This window comes from Rhea pennata, chromosome 14 (genome assembly GCF_028389875.1).
Source record: "Rhea pennata isolate bPtePen1 chromosome 14, bPtePen1.pri, whole genome shotgun sequence".
In the NCBI taxonomy this organism is placed as follows: Eukaryota; Metazoa; Chordata; class Aves; order Rheiformes; family Rheidae; genus Rhea; species Rhea pennata.
In genome coordinates this window covers 2,917,123-2,940,871 of record NC_084676.1, presented here as the reverse complement: position 1 = coordinate 2,940,871, position 23,749 = coordinate 2,917,123, and the positions used below count along the sequence as shown (strand labels likewise).

Here is a 23,749-nt window from a genome sequence, read left to right as displayed (position 1 = left end):
TTTTATTTTAGCTCCGCAAAGCTGTTATGGACCATGTATCAGATTCTTTTCTGGAAACAAATGTTCCACTTTTAGTATTGATTGAAGCTGCCAAGAATGGGAATGAAAAAGAAGTTAAAGAATATGCCCAGGTTTTCCGTGAACATGCCAATAAATTGATTGAGGTAAGATGCTACAAATTAAAATTAAATTAGCGCTTTTTAAATTAAGGCACAACTAAGCAAAACACATTTTTTCAATTGTGTTGAAACAAACAGCAAACTTGGTAACAAATTTGTGTTTAGACACCTTATAAATAATTAAAATTGTGGGCACCAGCTACTGTTATATTGCTCATGCAGTCTTACAGGTTATGTAGCATGAGAGTATTACCATGCTCTTACCTCTATGCGCTTTGTTAATTGGAGAGGGAAAAAGATGTGAGGTAAGGGAGACTGGCATCAGTTTGTGGCTGTATAGTCTGACCTGTTGCTTGAAGTTTGGAGTGTTTTTTTCTGTTTGTTTTCATTTTTGTTTTTTCCCTCAGTAATATAACAGTGTGTATGAATAGGACTTCAGTGTGATACTTTCCAGAATGAACACCTGCTTGTGTATGTGTTAAGCAAACAAATGTATAAACAGAAAAATTCCAATAACAGCCCAAATTAATCCCTGCCATCTTTTCCTAATAAAGAAACAAAGGTCATCAAACTGAATTTACTCCAAACTATAGAACTAATCTCTAGGCAGATTAACGTAAATGAGACTGACCTGTCTTAATTAAAATCCATTAGTCAGCCATTAAAGTTAATCGTTTTGCAACAGATACTGCATTTATGAAGACATGCTTAAGTTTGTGCTGTGTTTTTATGAACTCATCCTGGTAATCTCGTCCTGTTGCTGTGGTTTTCTCATTGTGGTTTTTGTGCATGTTTAGCCTAAATGCCAACAAAAAACATCTGCAGGTCTTGTGTAAGAAAAGTAGCATTAGGAATAAACTTCAAAAATTCTTTCTGTGCACTTAAAGTCAGCTGGTTCCTCAAAGTATGTTTAACCTCTGTAGCCATCTGTAAAGAGTCAGATACCAGTTAAAATTTTTTTGCTCTCCTAGTTTTACTGCTCTTGTACTATAATTGAATCCATCATTTGTTAGACTCAGCTTGAATACTTTCACCCAACTTGACAGATTTAAATGACTTCAAGAATAAGACTTACCAAACATCAGTAGAAGTGTTTTTTCTGACTTTTGTTATCGTTGCATCTCTTTAGTGCACACAGTGTCCACCCAAGGCTTTTATCAGCATAGTTGCAAAAGGAATAATTGCACTACTGCATATTCTATCAGCTGTCTTTCCTCCCACCCTCAGTAGGTGAGCCATTATTCCCTATTTTGCTTGGAATATGCCTGTCTTCTGAAGAGCAATGGATAGCTGTCATTGGCATGTAAGAGTTTTTACTGACCTCACCTTGTATGTAAAATACCAAGCTGCAAATTAATTTTCTGGAACCTCTCTGCTGCCAAACATTGTCTTTCAAGGAAGATTATTCCCATGACAGTATGTATTAAACAACATTTCTGATTGGCATCAAAGGGTTCTACTAAAATGATATGTTGCTGCAACAACTTTTTGGAGGTTTGCTTATTACTTTTGCTGTCGAAGATGCAACTCTAGCTGTAGACTAGCATGATCTAGATTGCTTATAAACCTCTTCCATGAATACAGATGGATTGATACATATGCCTAGCTCCTCTCTCCGGACAGAAGGGGAATAGAGAGCTGCAAGGGCTCTTGCAAAGCCCTCCTCTCTAGGGATGGAGAGCCACTGCAGAGTTGTATGTGATGTCAGATTCGCTATGAAGGAAGACAGATTAGGGCTGTGTTGCATTTATAATGTTTCTGTATACCTCTGTCAGAATGGCAAACGATTTTTTGCGAGTTCTCATGCAGTTCCACTCTTGGCCAGAAAACTCAGCTGCGGGTATCTGGAGAAGCAATGAAGATCGTGCAAGAGCAGAGCAGAAGATGTTACACTTAGGGAGATTAAGAGTGATTGCTTCCACCTGTTTTCAGTGCAGCAGAAGTGTGCCTGGTAGTTTATCATAACTACTCTCAAAAATACCGCCGAGTGAGTCAAGACATCAAATGCGACAGACCAGCTGCGGTGCAGAATAGAGTTGTGTTGTGTGTCATGCTGTGATTGACAAACTGCTATGTTTTAAATGTAGAACAGAACATGTCCCTTCCCACATGCTAAGAAAAGGGAGGAAAGGCCCAGAGGGGACATGCTCTGCGGTAGGTAGCTCGGAGGTCCCCATCTGAATTAGCAAATAGCTTTACACCTTGGATTTAGTACAGACTGTGTCCTTTGACCTGAAGGAGTAAGTGCTACTTTCCTTGTAAACCAGCCACTAGAGGGGACTGTAATATGTTCTTTGACACTGAGCTGTTGCAAGTGTTCATTAGATAGGAGAGGTGGTAATGCCGGGCCAGGGATCGATGCTTCTGTGCTTGGGTTGGCATGAAGACTTCTTGCTCCTGGGCTGAACAGGGTATTTATGGGCCCTCAAAGCATTAATAAGCTGGGCAGGCAAGCGTGTGATTTGGGTATTTCTGTTTTCAATGTTCCTTTCTTGGTTGCAGATGCTGTCTACTTCTCTAGTGCCTAAAACCTAGTCTGTCAGATTTGACCAAAAGGTGTAGTGGCCACAAAAGTCAGAGTTGTCTTGTGGGTCCCTATCTCTTGGATAAGCCACATGGAATTGGTGTCCCAAAGAGCTTCTATTTAATTTGTTTCTCTCTCAGTAAAATACTTAGCTCCCTTATCCTACTTTTACTGAAGAACGGTAAATAGTAAAATTAGACTTGTCTTGGTTTTTCTGTGTTGAATAATACATTTTCAAAGACAGCTTTCAAAATTGCTGTGTGCTAGCAGTCCATTAACTTGCTAGCACTCTTCCTGTGTCTTGTGAAGGAGCTTAATTCAGGAATAGAGAAGCCCATTTTAATGCAGTACATGGGAATAACAAAAGACACAGCATTCTGGGAACCAGCTCAGGAGAAAGTTAAATTTACTCATGAGCTATGAAAGTGTTGCTAACTGCAACCGTAAATTACACACCCATATCCGAGCGTTTTTTACAATGCTGTCGTATGCTGGGTAAAGCATGATATCTTAAAATGGTATCTTTAGATGTAAAATCTCTCCTCAGAAACTGGACTGTCCTGAAACTTTGTGTTCATTTTCAATGATCTTGCTCGGTACCTTACAGACTTTTCATTTGTCCTGGTCTTTGAAGGGTTCTTATGCACAAGCTGTCTTCATACGCTTTACTGTAGTCACTATAACGATGCTTGTAGTTGTTCTCTGAAAAGTAAAAAGGCCATAAATGTTGAGCAGAAACTTGTAGCTACACTATTGAATGCTTCAGCAAAATTAGAAATTAGATTGTTGACTTGTCGTCGTCTTGTACTTTGTGGTTTTAATTAGAAGGTTTCTCAGACCTTGAAGGAAAAAAATGACACGGGTAAAGGCAGATGAGGAGAGTCCAGGTAAAAGCTTGCAATAGCTGCTTGCTTGCTGAAGAACAGTTTGGAAAGGTGGAATTTGTAACTTCGTAAAGTAAATAATCTTATCTTACAGGAATGAATTCAGTGTTAATTGTTTCTCTCAAATTTTTATTCTTAAGTCTCAGAGAAACCAGAAAGCTCTCGATGTTTTGTAAGCATAAATTTTTACAGTTGCTTTAATTTATCTGAAAAGACTACTCTACCCTTTTTTTTATGCCTTAGGTTGTAACTTGTGTTATAGAGAGATGATTTTTCTCATCTTCAGTGAAAACCCTCAAATAGATGTAGACTACAAATTTGCATGCTTGGAAAGAATCACATTTGGGCACTCACAATTTCCTGAGTTTTGTAGCCTCTCTCATTGACATTTTCCCCTTCTGCTACCCTGTCTAGCCCTGTATTGTAGAATAATTCTTCAGACCTTAATCTAAAAATACCACTCTCTAGAAGCTAAAAGCTTTGCATACTTAGACACTTTCATTATAGTTCATCATGATTTGCCTGTACTTGCAGCCTATATGTTCTTCAGTGAGCCAAACTGCTGCAGTTTTTTACATGTGAAAAGCTTTTAACACATCTGAAATGGATAAAACATAGCTTGAGGTTTAAGATTATAACTAGCTTTTGGCACCTAGAGAATGGCCTCAAACATCACAAAGGTTTTGAGTAGCTGAGACTTACCAATCCTGTGTTTTTTGAGATAGAATTTACTTGGGCATAGACAATTATCTGTCTTTTAAAGATACGCACTTTTTCTGTCTCTTATATAGTTATGAAGGATGGGATGAAAGCATCCAGAAATAATTTGGTCTCCCAAGATCATCCTGCCTTTATGGTATCTATTACTCAACTGATAGCCAAAGTTTTATATAAGCTTTATAAAATTAGCGTTTTTGAAGGTGCAAGTGGAATGATTTTGCTCATTCTTTAAACATTCTTTCTTCATCTTTAATATCAAAGGTGCTGTGAAGGGGCTTAAAATGTGAACTAAAGTATGTATCAATACAGAATGACAAGGATGCCCCTTGGGAGAAAAGCACGCAGAGAGCCTAGAGCTTGACATCAGAATCAGATTTTGACTTGGAACGTTCTTCTGAATCTTTGGGTATGTCAGTGTCTTTAAACTTGGCGTTACCAGGCTAGAATCATTATTAGTCATTACCATGGCATTTCACCACCTGTTTTTCCAGTTCAGTAAGCTAATTTAGAAGAACACCACACACACATACGCACGCGCGCACTCACACACACAAACCGGAGTTTGCCTTTACCTGCTTTTATTTTCAAGATAAGCACGTATTACAACGGGAATGTCCTCGGACACTGTGGTCTGGAGAGGAGAGGCAGAGTTAATCCAACTCAAGAATAAATTCTTATTTTAAGAAACAAAGCAAAGTATCTATTCCAAACAACAGGCATGTTTTTCGTAATTTGTCTATGGATAACCTAGGAGGCAATTTAAAACAAATGTCTTCATCAAATGACCAGCCCTCTAAAATCTGACACTCTTCCAGAACTGATGCACTTTCCTTGCAAGTTAATTTTATTAGTCAACTAATTCATAAATAAATTAAATTCTACTCATACGATGTGCTCTCCTTTCACACATTCATAATCAGTGAAGTAGGAGAGCCTCAGCAAATAGCCATTCATCCATTATCCAACAAAACTGGATATACTTAATACATCATACATAAATAGAGGTAACTGACCTTTCAATAGGATAACTTTTGTTCTTGTAAGTTTTTTGAGGCCAATGTTCTAATACTCTACTAAATTATGTATGATAAGGTCTATAAAATGGTGGTGTAGATTAAAAATCAGGGAGTAAGAGGAGTAGGGACACAAACCTTAGGATATTATTTCTTTCCAGACTTCATAATAAATATGCATGGAGGGACCAAGGTGATTAATAATCTGACATGGGGAACAAATGGAGAAGTGAAGTGGTCAAAGATGAAGGCAAACCTTGACATATGGATAGTGATTGCAATGTTTGGGGACATTATTTGAAAATCATCCAGGTTTGCTACTGCAAACAAATGAAGGCATTTCTGCCCTGTCTTTTCTGTAAGGGCAGTTGTTATGTTACTCTTTTTTTTACGACTATAGAGAATGTGACGTTTGGGCCAAGGCAGATGCCAAGGCTGTAGAAGTTGGAAGTTGTAGTGCTAGACTGGTAGGAGTTGGACGCCAGGGTTTGACAAATGTGTTAATGTCCTTCTCTCATCCCAATTATTTCTTCTGTTCCTTTTTCCTTTAGAAAACAGATGGAAGCATTTGGTAGGGAAGGGGAATATAAAAGATGTCAGAAATGTAAGTGCAGTTGAATATTGGTGCTGTTGATGTGCTGTTTTTAAAGGTTGGTAAAAAGCCTGAACTACTTCCTCTTCCAGACTTTTGAATCTTTTAATTCTAACAGCATTTTTAAGTAGCTTTTTGAATACAACATTTATAGATGTAGCATAAATGTTTTAATTTTAATAATATAAGTAACAGCCTTGGTGCATCATCATCTTATTCATTAGCAATATTGGATTATTAGTCATGTAATGTCATGAAGGAATTGCCTGAAGCCTGTGTAGTGCTCATTCCTTTTACTACTTTGTTGCCTTCTTCAAGAGCATGATGTACTTACAATTCCCATTACACTTGCCATGAACAGTTGTCTGAACCACCAGAAACTGTTTTAAACAGCTAATAGTAGGCACCAGGTTGGAAGCCTTTGGGAAGATCGTAGCGCAACATGATCAGAGTGAAAAGCAAAATGAGATAGGAGAGAATTCTGATTTCCATTTTGTCTGATAAACATAGAGACTTTTTTAATATGGATTTTTTTTTCAGGCACCATCCAAATATCACTCTTAGCGACACTTTTATTTTAAAGAAGTATGTGCTGTTAAGAGGCATCTAACATGAGGATTCACTCTGAAAGTTTTGGCTAGTGTCATGTCTAAACTACATAAATAATTATGTGATTTCTGTCATGGTAGCTAAGGTAGACTTGTGTGCTTTAACTTTTTAACAAAACTTTATCAATTTAGCTTCTTTGTGTGAGGAAAGAATAATTACGACACCAAACAGACGTCTGCTGCTACAGCTGCGTCCGTGAGGGACGTGTTGCCCGTGTGATGCGCTGATGCTCCTTTGCTAGCTATGTCCTCTAGGTCAAGTCGATATGAAGATAATCTACCAATCCAGAAATAAAGATATTCTTATATGGATAGTACTTTCCTACTGTGGATATATTTTATGCTACATATGTACTAGTCCCCTTCAAATAGCGCCCTCCCCCTTTTTTGAGATGAACACCTTCCTGTTGGCAGAAAGCTACAGGTGCTCTGCCTTCTGCACTGGCTTCTCAGCAGATGGGACCCAGTTCAATTTGTCATGATGCACAAATTCTGGTTTTGCCTGACTACTTGGAAAACTGCCTTTCTCTGAGAAGCTCTGACAACGCTTGAGGTTAACACTCTGTCGGAGAACGAAGTCCTCTCCAAGCGCAGGAGGAACTCCGCAGCGTTGAACAGAGCTTTTGCAGGACAGCTATATCTAGGATAGCACACAGTGGCTGGAGAGGTATTTGTAAACAACTTGCTTATATTGAGAGTCAGATTCAAAGCTTTCTTCCTTAACTAAGCTTTCGTGCATACAGACCCAACTTACCAGATTATCCAAAAGGAATATTACCTCTGAAAATATTAAGCCATTGCTTGAATATTGTAAGGAAGCAGAAAATACCCAATGTCTTCAGTCTGTGATGCCTGTTCTTTCTTTCAGTTGTCAGTTTGTTAAAATAAAAAACACTTGAACTCTCTGTTTCACATCGTCTCTCATCTTCTGAAGTATGAAAACATTTTGCACGCCAGTTTTGTTCCATCTGGCTGAAAATGTCCCCTCTGTGCTTCTATAATGAAGCTTGAAATTAAAATTGTTCTCATCTTCAGCATAAGAATAATCATAAGTTTACAGAGTTCTATGAACAGCAGTTATTTCAATTTTAGTCCATAGTTCCCCTCAGTCTTTATATCTGGAATTTTTCTGTGTGTGTGGCTCATTTGATTTTAAGATTTTTACTGTTTTAATATATTGTGATTGTTGCCCACAACAAGCTTTTGAAAAGTACCGTCTGTGGAGCTGCAGCCCACTTGTAGCTCCTGAAGTCAGGATGACACCCAATAACTTGCTCCACAGTCTTTATGGACTTGAACCAAAAGTCCTCTCTGCCATCCCTCCACACATTAAAGAAGTGAAACTGTTTTTTGTAATTCAGAAAGGACCATACTGCTCCAAAACTAGTGATTTTATAGAACGTGTAGAGAAGATGCAGGTTTTTCTTCCCTCTCATGTGATACCTGTCAGGACTGAACTTTACAGTGCTCACATGTCTCTTGAATATTATTGTCGATGAGTGAGTTAATAGATATATAGACTTAATGAATAATAAAAGCCTTTCTTTTAAGAAGGATGAAAATTAGATAGTTGACATCTCTCTTCTGAGAGTCCCACGTTGCCATTTACTTTGACTGGGACATTCGTTCCTGCTAGCTAGTGAGCCTTCAGGAGCTTTGACCATCAGGAAGTAAATCTGTACATTTTTCTTAATCCAGAGCAGGAGGAAACTGGATGGGCTGGGAGAACTTGAATTTTGTGAGGATATCTGATACAAATTCTTTAGCAGGTCATCAAAAGGAAAACGTTGAGTGGTTGTTTGTCCATTCCTTTTTTTATTATTATTTTTATTTAAAATGGGCAATTTCTCCATGCTCAAAAGTGAAATAAGTGAATAATCGTAATATAAATAACAAAAATAGAGCAGGGGGATAACATTTTAAAATTTCATTGGAAATCAAAATGCCAGAAACCAGCACCTGTGACAATCTTGTTTTCATGCTGTTGAAATTCCCAAATTGTTTATGTTTAATGAAACAGTATGTTTTCCTACTATTTTTGTGTAAAGATTGGTGAGCTTAAATTGGGATGATCCTGAGTAACATTAAACTGGATTCTTAAGTTTTTCAATAGGAAAACCATCTAAAAACTCATGTACTTTTGGAATGCTGACTTTTTTTTTCTTTAACCTCTGAAATTTTTAATAGAGGTAGTCAGACTCTTGGAATTCAATTAATTTATGTTTGTCTCCTGCATAGTAAAATATAATCATTATTTATAACAATGTGTGATGGAGACAGGCTGGGACATTTCTAAATAAATCGTGTTAATAAAGAATTACAAAACCTGCTTTTTTGGATTATGCAATTGCTGGATGGTCCAGTCCAGCACCCATTTAAAAGAGGGCTATATGTGTTTGACTTTTTGAGTAAGTTCTTCCAAAAGTGACATGTAAACAAGGTGGAAAAACTTGATGATGGTTCTGTGAAGTCAGTGCAGGTATACAATGCAAAAATTGTAATAGAGCCTACAGTGTCAGCCTTTGAAATCCTTGGAAAGGAAGATACCATGTTTTGGAGATTCTAGTTCATTATTTCTCATGGTTGGTCTTCCATTGAGTGAAATGGTTGGTCTTTTATTGAAAAAAACAATTTGTCAATCCTTTAATTGATGCTTCCATATAAAATAAGTCCTTTACTAAAGCTGAAATATTCAGTGCAAGGAGAAAGTTTAACAGGTACAGACCTGTAGCAGTATTTCGTGATTATTTTCAAAGATGTAATCTAATGAATGCAATGTTGACCACCGCTCATGTGGCTGAGGCTGCTGTAGTTTTGGGATCAGTTGAAAACACTGCTCTTTGTTATATCTGAACAAATTTCAAGTGGAAAAAAAAAAGATTCAGATTAGAAAGGTAAAAACTGCGCAGTGTCCAAGAGTCCAGTTGATTAGAACAGCAAACAGTAAAAATGTAGATTGACAAATTATTGCTAATTGAGGGAAACATTTCTTCAGAAATATCATGACTTTTCCCTATTAAATCAGTAGATTCAGAACCAGCTAAATAATTAGAATTTGAGATGAAATCTCTCTCAGTGGCAGATGATACAGAAACCTTCCCCAATTTCTTTTGTATTGGAGTCATACCTTCTTGTTAATACCTTATTCCCAATTGACTCTTCTCACTGAGATGGTGCCTGCTTTAAAGAGAAGCCTCCTCTGAAGGCATCGTCATCTCATCTTGCAGCGCTCTGATGTCACTGTTAATACAAATCAAACGTGCGTTTCCACAGCTGAGTTGTGTGCATAAAACCCGCTTCCCTAAGTTCGTCAAGCTTTGAGTTTTACTTGGCACCGGTTTGTTAGTTGAGTTTATGGCGAGGGTCTGTGTTGAAGTGGCTGCGTCTCTGCCTTTCTCACTAAGGCTTGGTGGACTTGTCACTGGGGGGTAAATTTAAGCTCATTCATCCCAACACTGGCAGCGGCCTTGGGCCAGTCCTGCCTTTTCGGATCTATGAAGCAGTCTCTGCGAGATGGCTGTATACTCGATATAGTGCAAGAGCCTTGATATTACACCCAAAAGGTGCTTTTATTCGGGCCTGTGTATGCTACGAGAGGTATTTGTAAACTGTGCCAGTCTCGTTTCTCTAGTCTCTCTTCATCTTCCTGTGTATTTGTAATTTTTTCTTTTCCGAGAAATTGGCCGTTATGTCTGATTGCATTGTTTGCAGGGGTTTATTGTCTCCTTTGGTGTCTGTGCCAGTAGCGCTTGCGTAAGGGGGCTTGATGGTATTGAATGGCAAGAATGAACAAGCGGAGCAGGAATTCAATAGCTCCTTTGCTCTCAAACACAAGTGTTCTTTCTGAGTTAAATCTGACCTGCTACTATGTCAGCCAGCTACTTTGTTGAAAAGATGGAGAAACTATTTCATTTACATTTGATTTACATGCAACTTCCGTTTGCTTGGGGTGTTGCCTTTTTACATGGAAATTTCAGAAATGTATCTGATTTCCAAGTGCCTATTTTAAAACAAATTTGGCCACATTTGTTCTTCATCATGGCTACAAAATGCCGTGTATTATGTGTATATGCCAAATAACTGGACAGGGGTATTTTATCCTTATTTTGTAGGTAGGAGCTTCAGGTGATTTGTCAAGCGTCACATGAGAGCTATTGATTAACTGCACTTTCTGATACCTTTAAAATGCAATTTCTTCATCACACAACCATCCACCTCAGCTGTTAAATGTAATTTTAGAATACATGCTATAGAACATCAGCTAATTGATGACAATTTAAGATACATAATTGTAAGTGATTTACTACTTGATTAATCAAGTTGACATACAATTTATTAATTATTGAGTTAATTATTGAATTAATATTTATTGAATTGTAAGGAGTGTGAGTTACTGTCAACAGGTTGAAACAGCCTGCAGATGAGTGCAGTAAATACTTTATTGCTGTGAATTCAGGCTGTCCTTCATAACTTGCTGAAGTAATCCCCGCTACTGCCATTTTCCTGCTTTGGTCTGCTGTTCAGCAAATTGCTGGAAAGTTTGTCTGCTAATCTGGCAGGAAAAAAACAATCTGCCAAAGCAAACAGCTTTCTTCTGGACTAGCGTGCTGAAATGAAGTGTTGCGTTTTAGAGAACCAGAGATAGGATGTGAAAAGGCAGCCAGCAACTGGGTTACGTTAAATTGCCAAGGAACCTCCATCACAGAAGCATGCACACACTCCTTTTATAAAGGTTGGCAGTCCCAGGTGGATAATTCCTGAAGAAGAATTGCCATCAGTGAGATATTCAGAAGAAAAATCACTGTACAAAAATGACTGTGAAAAAAAAAAAAAAAAAAAAACAACAAATTTTAAAATACCATAATACCATGGAGAGGACATTCAGTTATAAACTTGTTCACTCTCTCTATTCAGACTGTGCTGGTATTGTATGCTCTTGATTCATCAGATTTGGCTTGAGAGACTATGCAACATCTCCAGATACTGGAGAGACTGATTTTGTAGTGTTTCAACAAGTTTTTATTTGGCTTGTGCTCGATAGAGCTTTGTGTTCTTCTCACTTCTAGAAACTGTAGCTGCTGCCACGGATGCAGAAACCACATGAAAGTATGGGCCATAAAAATACTGGCAAACTGATATTTCTGAAGAACATAGCTTTTGCTTAAGATGACAACAGAATCTCTATTTGACTTGTAAATCATGGCATCTTTCTGTCTTTTTACTTTTGAGCCTCTAAACAAAAGCATAATGCACCACAGTTGACTGTAAACTAGGGATTTAGGGTATGACAAATCTTGTGGGGGGGCACACCTATGTTTAAAATAAAATCCCTTTCTGATAAGGCGTTATCAAGAGTAAGCAGTTCAAGATTTAGCCCGCACTCCCATGGAAGTGCTTTGCAGAAGGGAACCGTGTTTGAGATGCTTGTGGTGAATGTGGTAATGGAACGGGGAGAGAAATCAGCTCTTCTGAGCTGGAATTAAACTTCACAACTTTGCAATCAGCTGAAGATTTAACATATAACTTCAGTCTTAGCTACTAATATGTAGCTCTTTCCTATGAAGACTAGTGGGGAGAAGAAGTTGAGGAGTAAGATGCCGATGCATCTGAAAGCTGGCACAGTTTTATATGCGGTATATTGATGTTGCACAGTCTTTCTCTTAACTTCAGTTTATTTGCATCCAAATATATGCCATTGCATCTGTTTACTTAGTAAGTCAGTGTTTGAAACATCTCCCTCTTCTTGAGGGCTCACAGTTTTATATCCTTGCTAACTTGATTTGTAATTGAGAGGATACTGTATGCTTTGTGGTGGGAACTTGGTTTGGTCCTAAAATTAATAATGCATTTGAGGAAGCACTTCATTTTGCGTGTAGTTGGTGGTTTCTGGGGCACTAATATTTTGTGTGTGCTAAGCCCTGTTGTAAGGGAATGGCTTGGGGGGGGGGGGAAGCATAGTATCTAGCTGCAGGACTTTTTCAAAACAATTCGTGTACAAATGCATAGGATAGTTTTTAATTAGAGAATAGCATTTTTCCAGCTTTTAGAGGAAAGTATATGGAGAAATCTGGTTCACTGGTGTTCTGTGGTGTACTGTGGTGTTATATGCTGGTTTATGATGATGCTTTTACAGCACACTTGCTAGATTTTTTTTTTTTTTTTTGAGGTTACTCTGTCTCTGGAAGGACAGTACTCAGTGTTCATCTTAGTGCACTTGGTACTATTTTTACAGCTTTCTGTGTTCAAATGGCTCAGAATAACATGCTTGTCATTCACCTGTCAACTAAGAAATGTAGCTCGCTTTAGACTTCCTTCCCTTGAGAGTAGCTCCACTACAAGGATTATCTTCAATTACTGGAAAATTCTATGCTGTCCCCTTCCTATGTACTCTTAAAAGGCAGTTGTTAATAAAAGGTCTTCTGTTTCAAGATGACCTACTTAAAGATGCTACTGTGCAGCAGGTCAAAGTTTCAGAGTAAAGTTTTAGCATCTTGAGATGCTGCTCAAATTTTGAGGAATAGTGGATGGAACTTCAAGACCACCGATGTCAGTAAATATTTTTATTCAGTGAATCATGGCATCAGTGGAGGGCTGCAGCAACCCCTGTTTAATGCTGCAGTCTTTGAGTAAATGAGAAGTACATCAAGTAGTTTAAGCCAGTGCATTCAAATATCTGTATCCAATAGCTAAGGCACACTGTGCACATCAAGAATACAGCTTGAGCTGTGCTATGCCATTGCACCACTTGCACACATGAATTACTCACTAAGCCTATTGCCAAGTTCTTCAGCATTTACGAAGAATGATAAAGAAATGCTTTAAGAAAAAAGTGAGAGTGCATACCATTACAAGCATTAGAAGAATTAATCCTCAGATGCTTGGGAGTTAGGTTGTTATTTTTAATTGTGTGATTGCTGCTTTCTCACCCTTGAATTAGAATGAACGTTTTAACTGTTACTTAAAGTGCAGCTAATGATGCTCTTGAATGTTCTACTGGAGAGAATTAACTGAATCAATGGTAAGAAGGACCTGTCCATCCTGTTTGAATGACTTATTCTATGGTGTGCCAGCTAGAGACAGATCAAATATCATTAGTGATTAGAAAAATTGGTTAGAACTGAAAAAATGTGGAGAACTTGCATTTCTTGAAGGGCTACTGGTAATTGGGTGGGGAGGGTAAAAAGTTTCTTATAGCAGGAAATAGAATTCAGTTCTCACAGCTGTGTTTTTTCTCCCATCTCTGATATAGGTTGCCAACTTGGCCTGCTCCATCTCAAATAATGAAGAAGGTGTGAAACTGGTTCGCATGTCAGCCAGCCAGCTTGAAACCCTCTGTCCCCAGGTAATGAAGAGTGTAAGAGCATAAGACATGCCCTAGGAGATTGGGCAAGTGGTCCACTTTAGCACAGTACTCAGTCTCCAGCAATGACAGTAGGAAGTGTTCTTGAAAGAGAACCTGACCTCTTTCTGTGGTCCATTCCCCTGGTAGTCCCCCAGCAGCCAGAACTGTTGTGTTTGGGGTATTAGAGGGACATCTTTTAGCATCCTTTTACAATGTTATCTGCAAAACCTGGGTTTAATAGAAAGAGTGCAATTCAGTGCTGAAAATGATGTAGGCATCAAAACTTAAAGAACAACACATGGCAGAAAGTAATTAGTGATGTGGATGGCTCTTCAGGCTCTTTTTGCATAATGGCTCTAATTTCACTTGACATTCTCTCAGTAACCTGCTAGACAGTAAACCAGTGAAGCTTCACTCGTTTACTGTGTATATTCGTGTTGCAGGAAGATGCATTGTGATGCTGCTGCTGCTGCTCTTGGATATGTTATAAGATGAATTATAGGATTGTTTTTTGCCTGAGTGTAGTATAAATATGTCAAAAAATCTCCTTCATGGACTAGAATTGGATAAAACTGGCTTTGCATGTGGAGTTTGAATCTGGTTAAGACACCATTTAATTAATAACTTTGTAAAGCAGTCAAGAAAATTAGGTTCATATAAGCATTAGACTATCCTCTCTTCTTGTTGCAATCCTCTTTTGTTGTTGCAGTCCTGATCTTATAAATGTCCACAACTTAAGATATTTGAATGAGCCACTGAAGGCTACAGTGCATTATTAATCCTTGTCCTAACACTTTTAAAGCACCAGGAAGTTCAGATCTAAAACATACATTGCTCCTCTTTAAAGAGTGCACTAAATGCTGTTCTAATGGAGCCTACTGTAATGTATGTCACAGCTGCAGAGCTGTTTGCCCTCTCTACCAGCTTCTCATTCTGCTGCCTCCAGTGTCTTATCCTAGGGGGAACTTCTGCAGTTCCCCCTCTTGGATCAGACCCTGGAGCCTGTGCATCGTGATTTTGTGCTTATCCCCAAGAATATGAATGTTTGATGTGTGTTCCCCCAAACACATGCTCGTGCTTCTGAAATTGTTTTAAGATGGTTAAGATATCTTTTGACTGTAAATGTTTCTGGTAGTCACAGAATCAGTAAGGTTGGAAGGGACCTCTGGAGATCATTCAGTCCAACCCCCCTGCTCAGCAGGGTCACCTACAGCATGTTAGACAGGGTTGCGTCCAGGCAGGCCTTGAAGATCTCCAGAGAAAGAGACTCCACAGCCTCCCTGGGCAACCTGCTCCAGTGCTCTGTCACTCTCACAGTGAAGAAATTCCTCCTCACGTTTAGGTGGAACTTCCTGTGGTTCTATTTCTGCCCATTGCCTCTTGGCCTGTCACACGGGACAACTGAAAAGAGTTTGGCCCTGTCCCCTTGACACCCTCCCTTCAGGTACTTGTACACACTGATGAGATTCCCCCCCTCAGTCATCTTTTCCCCAGGCTAGAGAGGCCCAGCTCTCACAGCCGTTCCTCGCAGGGCAGATGCTCCAGCCCTCTGATCATCTTTGTAGCCCTATGTTGGACTCTCTCCAGTAGCTCCATGTCTCTCTCATACTGGGGAGCCCAGAACTGGACACAGTACTCGAGACGAGGCCTCCCCAGGGCTGAGTAGAGGGGCAGGATCACCTCCCTCGACCTGCTGGCAGCACTCTTCCTAATGCACCCCAGGATGCCATTGGCTTACTTGGCCAGAGGGGCACATTGCTGGCTCATGGTCAACTTGTCCTTTCACTGAAGTAGCATTTATTTCAAACTATTCTTTTCTTTCTTCGCTTCTTCAACAGATTCCTATTTAAATAAGCCTACATATTTATAAAGTAAAATTTATGATAGTCAAGTGAATATGAAATAACTAATAAACTACAGTCAATGAGTAACTCCCTCTCAAAGTACTGAAGCAAAGATGTTATAACCTTTTTTTAAGGATTATGGATAATGTATTTTACATGCATTTGAAGGTCTGATTTGATGTTATCTATGAGTTGACAGGGGCTATAATTGATGGATTTTAGCATTGCATAAGTTGCTTACCTGAACTGCCAAGCCTACTGTTCTGATACTCCCAACAAGCAGTTTGCTTTAATTTTTAAGCTAGTCACCAAGAGATTAGTAAATGACACTATAGATGTTCAGAGCACTTGAAAGAGTGCTTTTATATTACATTACATGCTCTTCGGCTGATTCTTTAATGCTCTGAGTATTTATACATGTTGTGAATCCTGAGAGATAATTAGGGGCACTTGTTTAAATTGTTTTACAAATGGCATCTGTATTTTCTCCTAACAATAAGTAAGTTTGTCTTATGCCAGTCTGAGCAGTGCAGCACACTGTTATCCTCTTATACAGTGTTCCTAAACAGCCCCAAATGTTGACTATTCTGGAGAATCTCTAAATGCCTGTAGATATAAAGAATAGCATGGTATATTTTTTAAGGCAATTATCTGATAATTTCACAGTTTATTCCTAATGGGATGCACTGCTTATCCTTGGATCCGTTTAGGTGGCTGGGCTGAACAGACCTGTGAATTAGGCATAAAATACAAATTTACTTCAACATTATCTACATTTAAGTTTTATTGCTTAGATAGATTTTTTTTTTCCCCCGGGGAAGATACTGGGCTCAGAATAAGTCCATAATTACAACAGTCTTTGAAACTAAAGTGAATATATCAAGGTCACACTGAAATATGATGTATGAAATTTAATTCAAGGTACTGCTGTTATTGGAAGGATTGAACTGATGTATAATGTACTCAAGTAAGTCTCCAGATGACCTTTTAAATAGTTTAGCTATGTAGAGGCCATTTTAGGAGGAGGAACTCCTGGTTAAAGACTGATTTTTTGCAAAAATCAATCTACAGAGTTAATTATAAAAACTGTATCTCAAATATAGCAATTATTTAGTCCCTTGCCAGAGCTAGCCTTTTTGAACTGACTGTGGGAATAAGAAACATAGAACACTTGGAACTATTTGGTTAGGCTAAACTTGGAAAGTTTTGTCACTAGGGACAAAAAATCACTCTTTGCTAGTGTCAGCTGTGGGCTCAGACATTCTCAAGTTTGAAATTTAATTCTTTTGAAGAAAAAAAGGTGCAGAAATTTTCTTATCTGAAAGTTCTGTACAGAAGACAGCAGTTAAATTTGCTTATTATGGATACGTTACTGAAAATCAGCTCTTCCTCAAGAGAAGTCATTAGAGTAACATCGTTATGGTTTGTGAATCCCCAATTAATGCAAAATTGAGGACTAAATATAATATTGAGAACTTCCTTTTTTGGAGGGAAAAACTGTTAGGAAGGACTGCACATACTGGCTCTGAAGTAGGCCAGCTGAGGCATGTGTACCACTGCTTGGCTTACAGGGGACAGATGATGCAGTGTTTGGGGGCCACCAGTGCATTGAAAGACCTACAAGAACATGTGAATCTTCTTCATGAAACCTTGATTTAGGAGCTTGCCTGAATCCTTTTATTTGTTTATTTATTGAGGACACGTTGCTAAAAATCTGCATATTGAAGTGTAAGAACTTTGTCCAGAATCTAGCAAGAACATCTTACCAACATTCATACAGCTTCATGTCTTGGTAGGTGGCAGGGAAAACAGGCAAGTCTGTGACCTGTCAAAGTGAAGGAATAAAAGTTCTGAGTCACTACAATTAACTGTTAAAAGTGCTTAAGGTATCTTCCATAATGGAAAGAGAAGACGAAGGGTACTTCTGTGAAATACGTAAAGTTGCTTATGCTTCCATTTGACTAAGAGTTCTGGGGAAGGTTTCCTTTGCCTTCTGAGATTGCTAAACATAGACCTTGCCAATGGTAAATTAGGGGAAAATCTTGTTTCAAAATTTCAATCTGAAAATCTGGATCAGCTCTCATGACTTTTGCTCCTGGGTTCTGTTTCCAAGAAGTATTTGCTTTAGGAGTCTATGAAAGCTGTTTTTGAAGAGTATTTTGAATTACAGATGTCTGAGAAGGGAATTTAACCATTCCAATATTTCTGATCAGGCAAAGCTGTAAGTGTTTAGAAAGCAGCAGTAAAAACACCCTTGTATAGCTCTTAAAAGGAAAGAATACTGCTCCAATCTTTTGATGTGACAGTCTGCTGTCACTGCAGCTGCTTTTACCAGCTAAATGTTGACTTTCTAGTTCTTTAAAGGCTCAGTAAAGTTCATCTATAGGCTTTTAACCAAGTTGTAGTCAGACTGGGAGTTTTAGAAAATAATTATGAATGTAGAATTTCCAGGAAATTGTGTCTGTTTCTGCCAGTAAAATCTGGAGCCTGTTGCCCTTGAGGCAGAATATCTCCTGGGATCAGATTGCAGGACCAGGGTACGTTGGCACCCTTCCTGATGTGGGTGACTTGGAGTCTGTTCTGCCCTTGCTCTGAGTCAGTGTGGGCTACCTTTCCCTCTCAGTGGACATTTCCATTCTGCCTTTAGAAGCCTCTGCTGTCAGAATTACTCTTTTCTTTAGAAACCCTGGGAGGCAGCAGGCAGCATCTCCACATGTCCGTTCTATGTTAACTTGTGCTTGCCTTCTTACTGCAGATGTATCTGACGTAGGTCAGCATCCCCTGCATAGTCAAGCGAATATTGCCTGTTAAATGGATTTCAAATAGTTCTTGGATTAAATTACATTTTTTAAAAATGGCTGTCCTCATATTAACATCTTGTTTTAGTAATTCCTGTTCCACATCCTTACATTCCAATTTTCAAATACATGAAAAGCAATTTGCTGCTTAGGGATTTCTGATGAGGCAGGTGGTTACATATGCTGATCACACCTACTGATGCAGCAGATGATACAAAAGCACAAGGAATCCCATGGAGGGGCTCTAAACTCCAAGAAAACTTTGTTCAGAAGTTTCAGCAACTTAAAACCAAGCTCCAGTCCCACTCTATGAACAAAATTCGAACATGACCTGTAGGTATTCTTCTCCCTGACCTTTCCTCCCTTCAGTTACCATCATTTCACTGTTGGTGGAGATGACTTTATTTTCCTTGCATTAGAGACTTCATATCAAGCAATATGTCGCCTTTTTTCTTTTTTCTTTTCTTTTTTTTTTTTTTTGAAAGACTGTAAGATTTTTCTGAATGACTAAATAGCAGATATATCTCCAAACTGTTTAATTGAGGGTGGTTGAAGTATTTTTCTGGCACTGAGGAGGAATCTTTAAATAAAAAATGAACACTTGGGTTGCAGTTCTGTGTCATGCATGGTTACTATGAAGAAGAGCCAGTGGAGAACAACAGTAGTCCTCAGAAAGACAGTATTAAAACTTGTGGAGATGTTGATGCTCTGGATCTACAAAAGAGGAATCAAAGATAGGAGAAAGGGATTCAGCTCTGCAGGAAGAGGTATGTTAGCGCATGAGAACTATATGTTTTCATCAGAGGTGCAAGGTGATCTGTCGATTGCAGCAGCAGAACAGCTTCTGGACAAGATACAAACAGAATCCCCCAAGTCCTAAAGCGTCATTGCTTCAGTTCGGTGAAATGCAAAACAAAACAGCACAAATGAAAAGCAAAACAAATGGTGCCAAAATTCTTCCAGCCAATGTTGAATAGTTGTGTAATACTGGTCTTTGAGTACGAAAGAGAATGCTTTTCTGTATATAGGGGAAATATAATTATCCCTACACAATATGTAAAACATAAATCACATAGTAGTATACGCTAAGCTGGAAAAGGTCATGTTATTCCAGTAAAAATGTGTATCTGTGGGTCATTAGAGCATTGTAACAAGAGTAAGTATCCTCTGCAGGGATACCTGAAGTAACTCTGCAAGCAGGTTGCAGGAAAAGAAAGAGCCTTTCTAATTTGGTTGAAGTACATTTTGATACTGGAACAAAGAATTGGAAATTCAGGCAATCTTTTTTCATTCTCCTTTTGGTGCATCGGCCTCAATACACTTGCTGATCACTGCCATTATATCTGGAGAACATGTGCAAAAAACCTTTTGTATGTTTTGCTTCCAGGCATTTCAGCTCATAAGTGTCTGCAGAAGTGCTTTTAGCTGTATTGAAATATGTAGTGGGTTTAGCACATGTAGACATGTGAATTTAAAGCTGGGGTTGAATGTAACTGGAAGTGACTTAAATGTTCTGCTTATGAACCTTTTCCCCCCCACTCACAGTAAAATGGGATTAGGAGCAGAGAAGGAGACATGAGTAGGGCGGATGCTGGGGATAACTTTGGTATCTTGAATATGTAAAACTAAATTGTGAGCAGCTTCCTACAAAGTGTTAGTAAACAAACTGTTTTCTTTGATACAAAAAAAACAGATGTTAAAATCCACCTCAGCAAATGGAGAGCTGGGTTCAGTTGGGTGCAGCTGGTACAGGACCTTTGGCTTCTAGGGTTATGAATTCATTTGCTGACCACTTGCAAACCTGTGATCTGCAGCCATGCTCCCTCTGCTTTTATTTTCTGCTCTAACTGGTTCTGGACTGGCAGGATGGATGACCAGGACTGCATGGCATCTCTTTCCTGCAAGACAGCAATAAAATAGGGCATATGAGTAGCAAGTGTGTGGTGCCATTGCCAGTTTTGACAATTTGAGTAAGAGACTATTTCCATTAAGCCTTACACTTAAATTACTTATCCTCAAGAAATAACATGGCCATCTGTCAGAACTGGATGGCTTTTTTTTCATGCCCCAAGTTTTCACCCCCTCCTCAGCTGGTAACGTTCTTCTCCACTGCCTTCTCCAGCAGTCAGGTTGGCACAAAGCCACGCAAGGTGCTACTCACTAAGTCAGGCGCTGTCTGCTAGGAAGCGCAAGAAGTAAGAAAGTACAACAAAGCAGCAGCATTTAGGTTATTCCAAAAGTAAAAAATGAGATCTCTTCTTCCGATATTGCTCAGTCTCAGATACTTCTTCTTAAACCTTTCTTGGAGGCTTGCAAGTAGCAAACTTTACCCTATAGTCTGCTTGACGAATTCAAATGCTCCAAAGTAAAACTATGCTTTTCTTGTCCCAGCTGGGATTTGGTTTGTGCATATTCCTTTTCCCTTTGCCTCTGATGTGATAGTTGATGGATGAGTGCTTGATTTTCTAGAGCGTGGGTTTGGTTTGTTTTGGGGGGTTTTTTAATTTGTTTTGGTTTTGTTTTTTTGTTTTTTACAAATGCAAAATACCATGGGTTTTGGAGGCCATTTGTAGCTACCATTCTGGTTTATAACCCAAATGCCACAAGAAAGCTCATATGTCAAGATCTTTATTTAAAAAAAGAAGAAAGGAAGAGGGAGAAAGCAAGAGTTACTTAAGAACACCTGGTTTTTTGGTTGTAAAGAAAAAGTGTATAGTAAAAAACGCCAGGTGAGCATTTGCTTTAGAGCTTTTGAAACTGAAAAAAGTCTTCCTTGTTGTGGCATAGTAGCATTCTGAAGTGAAGGATGGGGCACCTAAGGAGATGGGGCAAAATTAAGCCAGAAAGAAAGTGTCCACTGCAGCAAGAACAGTGTCCAGAGCAGAAAGTCCCTATCAAGTAATAATAATAATAATAATAATAATAAAGCAAAAAAAAATATATATATATTGGTTATAGCCACTGAGATGGAGAGTTATGTGACTGTGGCACTGTATGCGCTGAGCCTGCATGACCGTACAGCAGGTAAGCATTGCAAGGCCAACTAAACTGTTAAGAGATGTTTTTCCCCAAGGAAGTTTCTTCCTTGGCCATTAAACTGTTCAAAACTGTCCTTTATAAGAGCAACAAAACAAAGCAGATTTCTTCTGACCTTCGTGTCAGTCTTTCAAACTGGTAGACATAAAGATGAGGTTAGAAGCCATCCTGAACTAATGCTTAAGAAATTAATGCTGGATAACTCAGTATAGTGGGTTTGATTTACCTACAAGTGTATTTAAGGTTATAAATGTGTTCTGTTGTGGAATAGCTGTGCTTTTTAAGAGAGCTTCTGGGCAGAACAGCTGCAGGAGTGTGTTCTAGGTAGAAAGCACTCATCAAGGAACCTTGGAGAGTCCTGTCCTGCAAAGATATAAATATATAAATTCAGTCAGGCTGAACTTTTCTTAGTTTTGCATCATTAGTTTCAGTAGGAGAAAGAGCAGGTTCTTCCACACTGGAGCAGGATTTGATGTACAGACTGAGCCATCGGTCGCCAATGTTTTAAACACAGAGCATCGAGCTCTCGGGAGACGTGTGCTGCCGAGCCCTGGCTGCTGCTGTGAGCAGCTGAGAGGCCCCAGACAACTTGGTGGAACCAGAAACCAAGGAACCAATGGAGCATTGGACTATCCTGTTTGACCGTTGGAATCACTACACGAAACAAAGCACCGATAAAAACGGTGTGTTTTCCTGTTTTGCTCCGTTTTCTTCAGGGTAATCTGCAAACGTCAGTGTTTGATTCTTGCCTTTGTACAACTTCAGTGAGTCATTGTGATCGCAGCTCTCGGGCAGAATTTTGAAAAGCTCCGAAATACAAAATATTTCTCCGAAGTTGCCAAATGTTTTTGCATGAAAGGTTGCTGCTTTTCAAGTATTCTTGCCACGATCTTCCTGGTTTTTGGGCTTTGTATATCCTATCTGTAAGAGGTATTCGTCCTTTAAATGAATTCTTGTAATTCAGGTGTCTGGTGCTTCACGCTCTTTGGAGAGGCCGTGGTGTATTTTTAATCAGTCCTTTAACACCTCCCTTCCCCTCCTCCCTCCAAAGTCTTCATTTTTTAAATAATAAAGGAATCGTAGTCCCTACCACCCACCACGTACACAAATATGTAAGATCCAGTGTGCCCTTCCTGTTGTTATCTCTATCTAAGCACTATCAGAAAACAAGTCAGTCACTCTGTACTGGAGAGCAGGCATCATGAAAGAGCGTGTTTACTTGAATAGGTCATTTGCAGGATTTTTATTGATAATCCTTGAACCATTTCCTCCCCCAACTCCAAAATGTGAGAGACGTGTCTAGGTTAATCTCCCCATTTAAATCCAAAGCCGTATGTATTTGGCAGAGTGACAGGTTTGATCACCCCTGCTAGGACTGTATGTTGTAACCACTTTGCACATAGAGACAGAATATGTGCTATAAAAAAAACGCCTGTAGAGCTGCATCTGGTGTCTTGAGCTCCCTCTCGGGCGTGCGGAGCCGTATGGGGTTCCCGTACTGCAGTCCTGTCTCTGGCTCTGCACTGATCCTCGAGAGCCTGTGCTTTCCCCACCACTGCAGTGTTGTCACCTCTGTCACTGCAGGTTGCTTTCCAAATGCAAACCATACCTGTTTGCAAGGGAGACCTTACCTGCTAGCTTTGCCCTGCCGTTTTTTTTAAGGTAAGTTTGACTTGGCCAGCCCCCTTCTTGCTGGCATGATGTGCAAAACGACTTCCATTTGCTTCTGCCTGTGTGGCTTGCTTCCTGCGTTTGGGTTTGGCAATAACGTCCCACTTCGATGCTTTCAGGACTTGCAAAGCCCCCTTTCGCTGTCAGCTCCAGCCACTTCCATTACATGTGAAGGGCTGCTTAATGTGAGCATCTGGGGTTGGGTACATTACAAAGAGTAATTGTTCAGACAGTTGCTGTCGTCCAGACATATATCATGCCCCTACGCAGGCCGTGCATTTCTTTGGTGTTAATGCTGGCCTGTCACAGTGCTTAAAGTATATTTTCGTGTCTCATACCAGAAGAGAGGAGAATAAAGCCTCGGTTGCACCATTTTCTGTATCTCAATAGTTACCATGGTTAGTAAGAAAAAAACTAAAAGCAGGTTTCTGGAGGGCTGTCTGTTTTACGTTTTCTATTTCCAGGACACTCATTATTTGGATTTATCTTTATAAAGCTTTGAGCATCCAGATTTTGACTGATAGATGTCCCAAGCCTGACTTAAATAATGCGTTATCCAGCAGATGATGTTGCCTAGACTTAATGAACAGGGATCTTA

General features: G+C 39.2%; 1 protein-coding gene across 2 annotated transcripts in view; it reads left to right on the top strand.

The window, feature by feature from the left end:
* Positions 1 to 23,749, top strand: part of CTNNA1 (catenin alpha 1) — a 115,927-nt gene that overhangs the window by 68,077 nt on the left and 24,101 nt on the right. For both annotated transcript variants that reach the window (XM_062587751.1, XM_062587753.1), the window contains exons 9-10: positions 12 to 164; positions 13,710 to 13,802. In XM_062587751.1, coding sequence (XP_062443735.1) covers positions 12 to 164; positions 13,710 to 13,802 — 246 coding nt within the window. The remainder of the gene's footprint in view (positions 1 to 11; positions 165 to 13,709; positions 13,803 to 23,749) is intronic.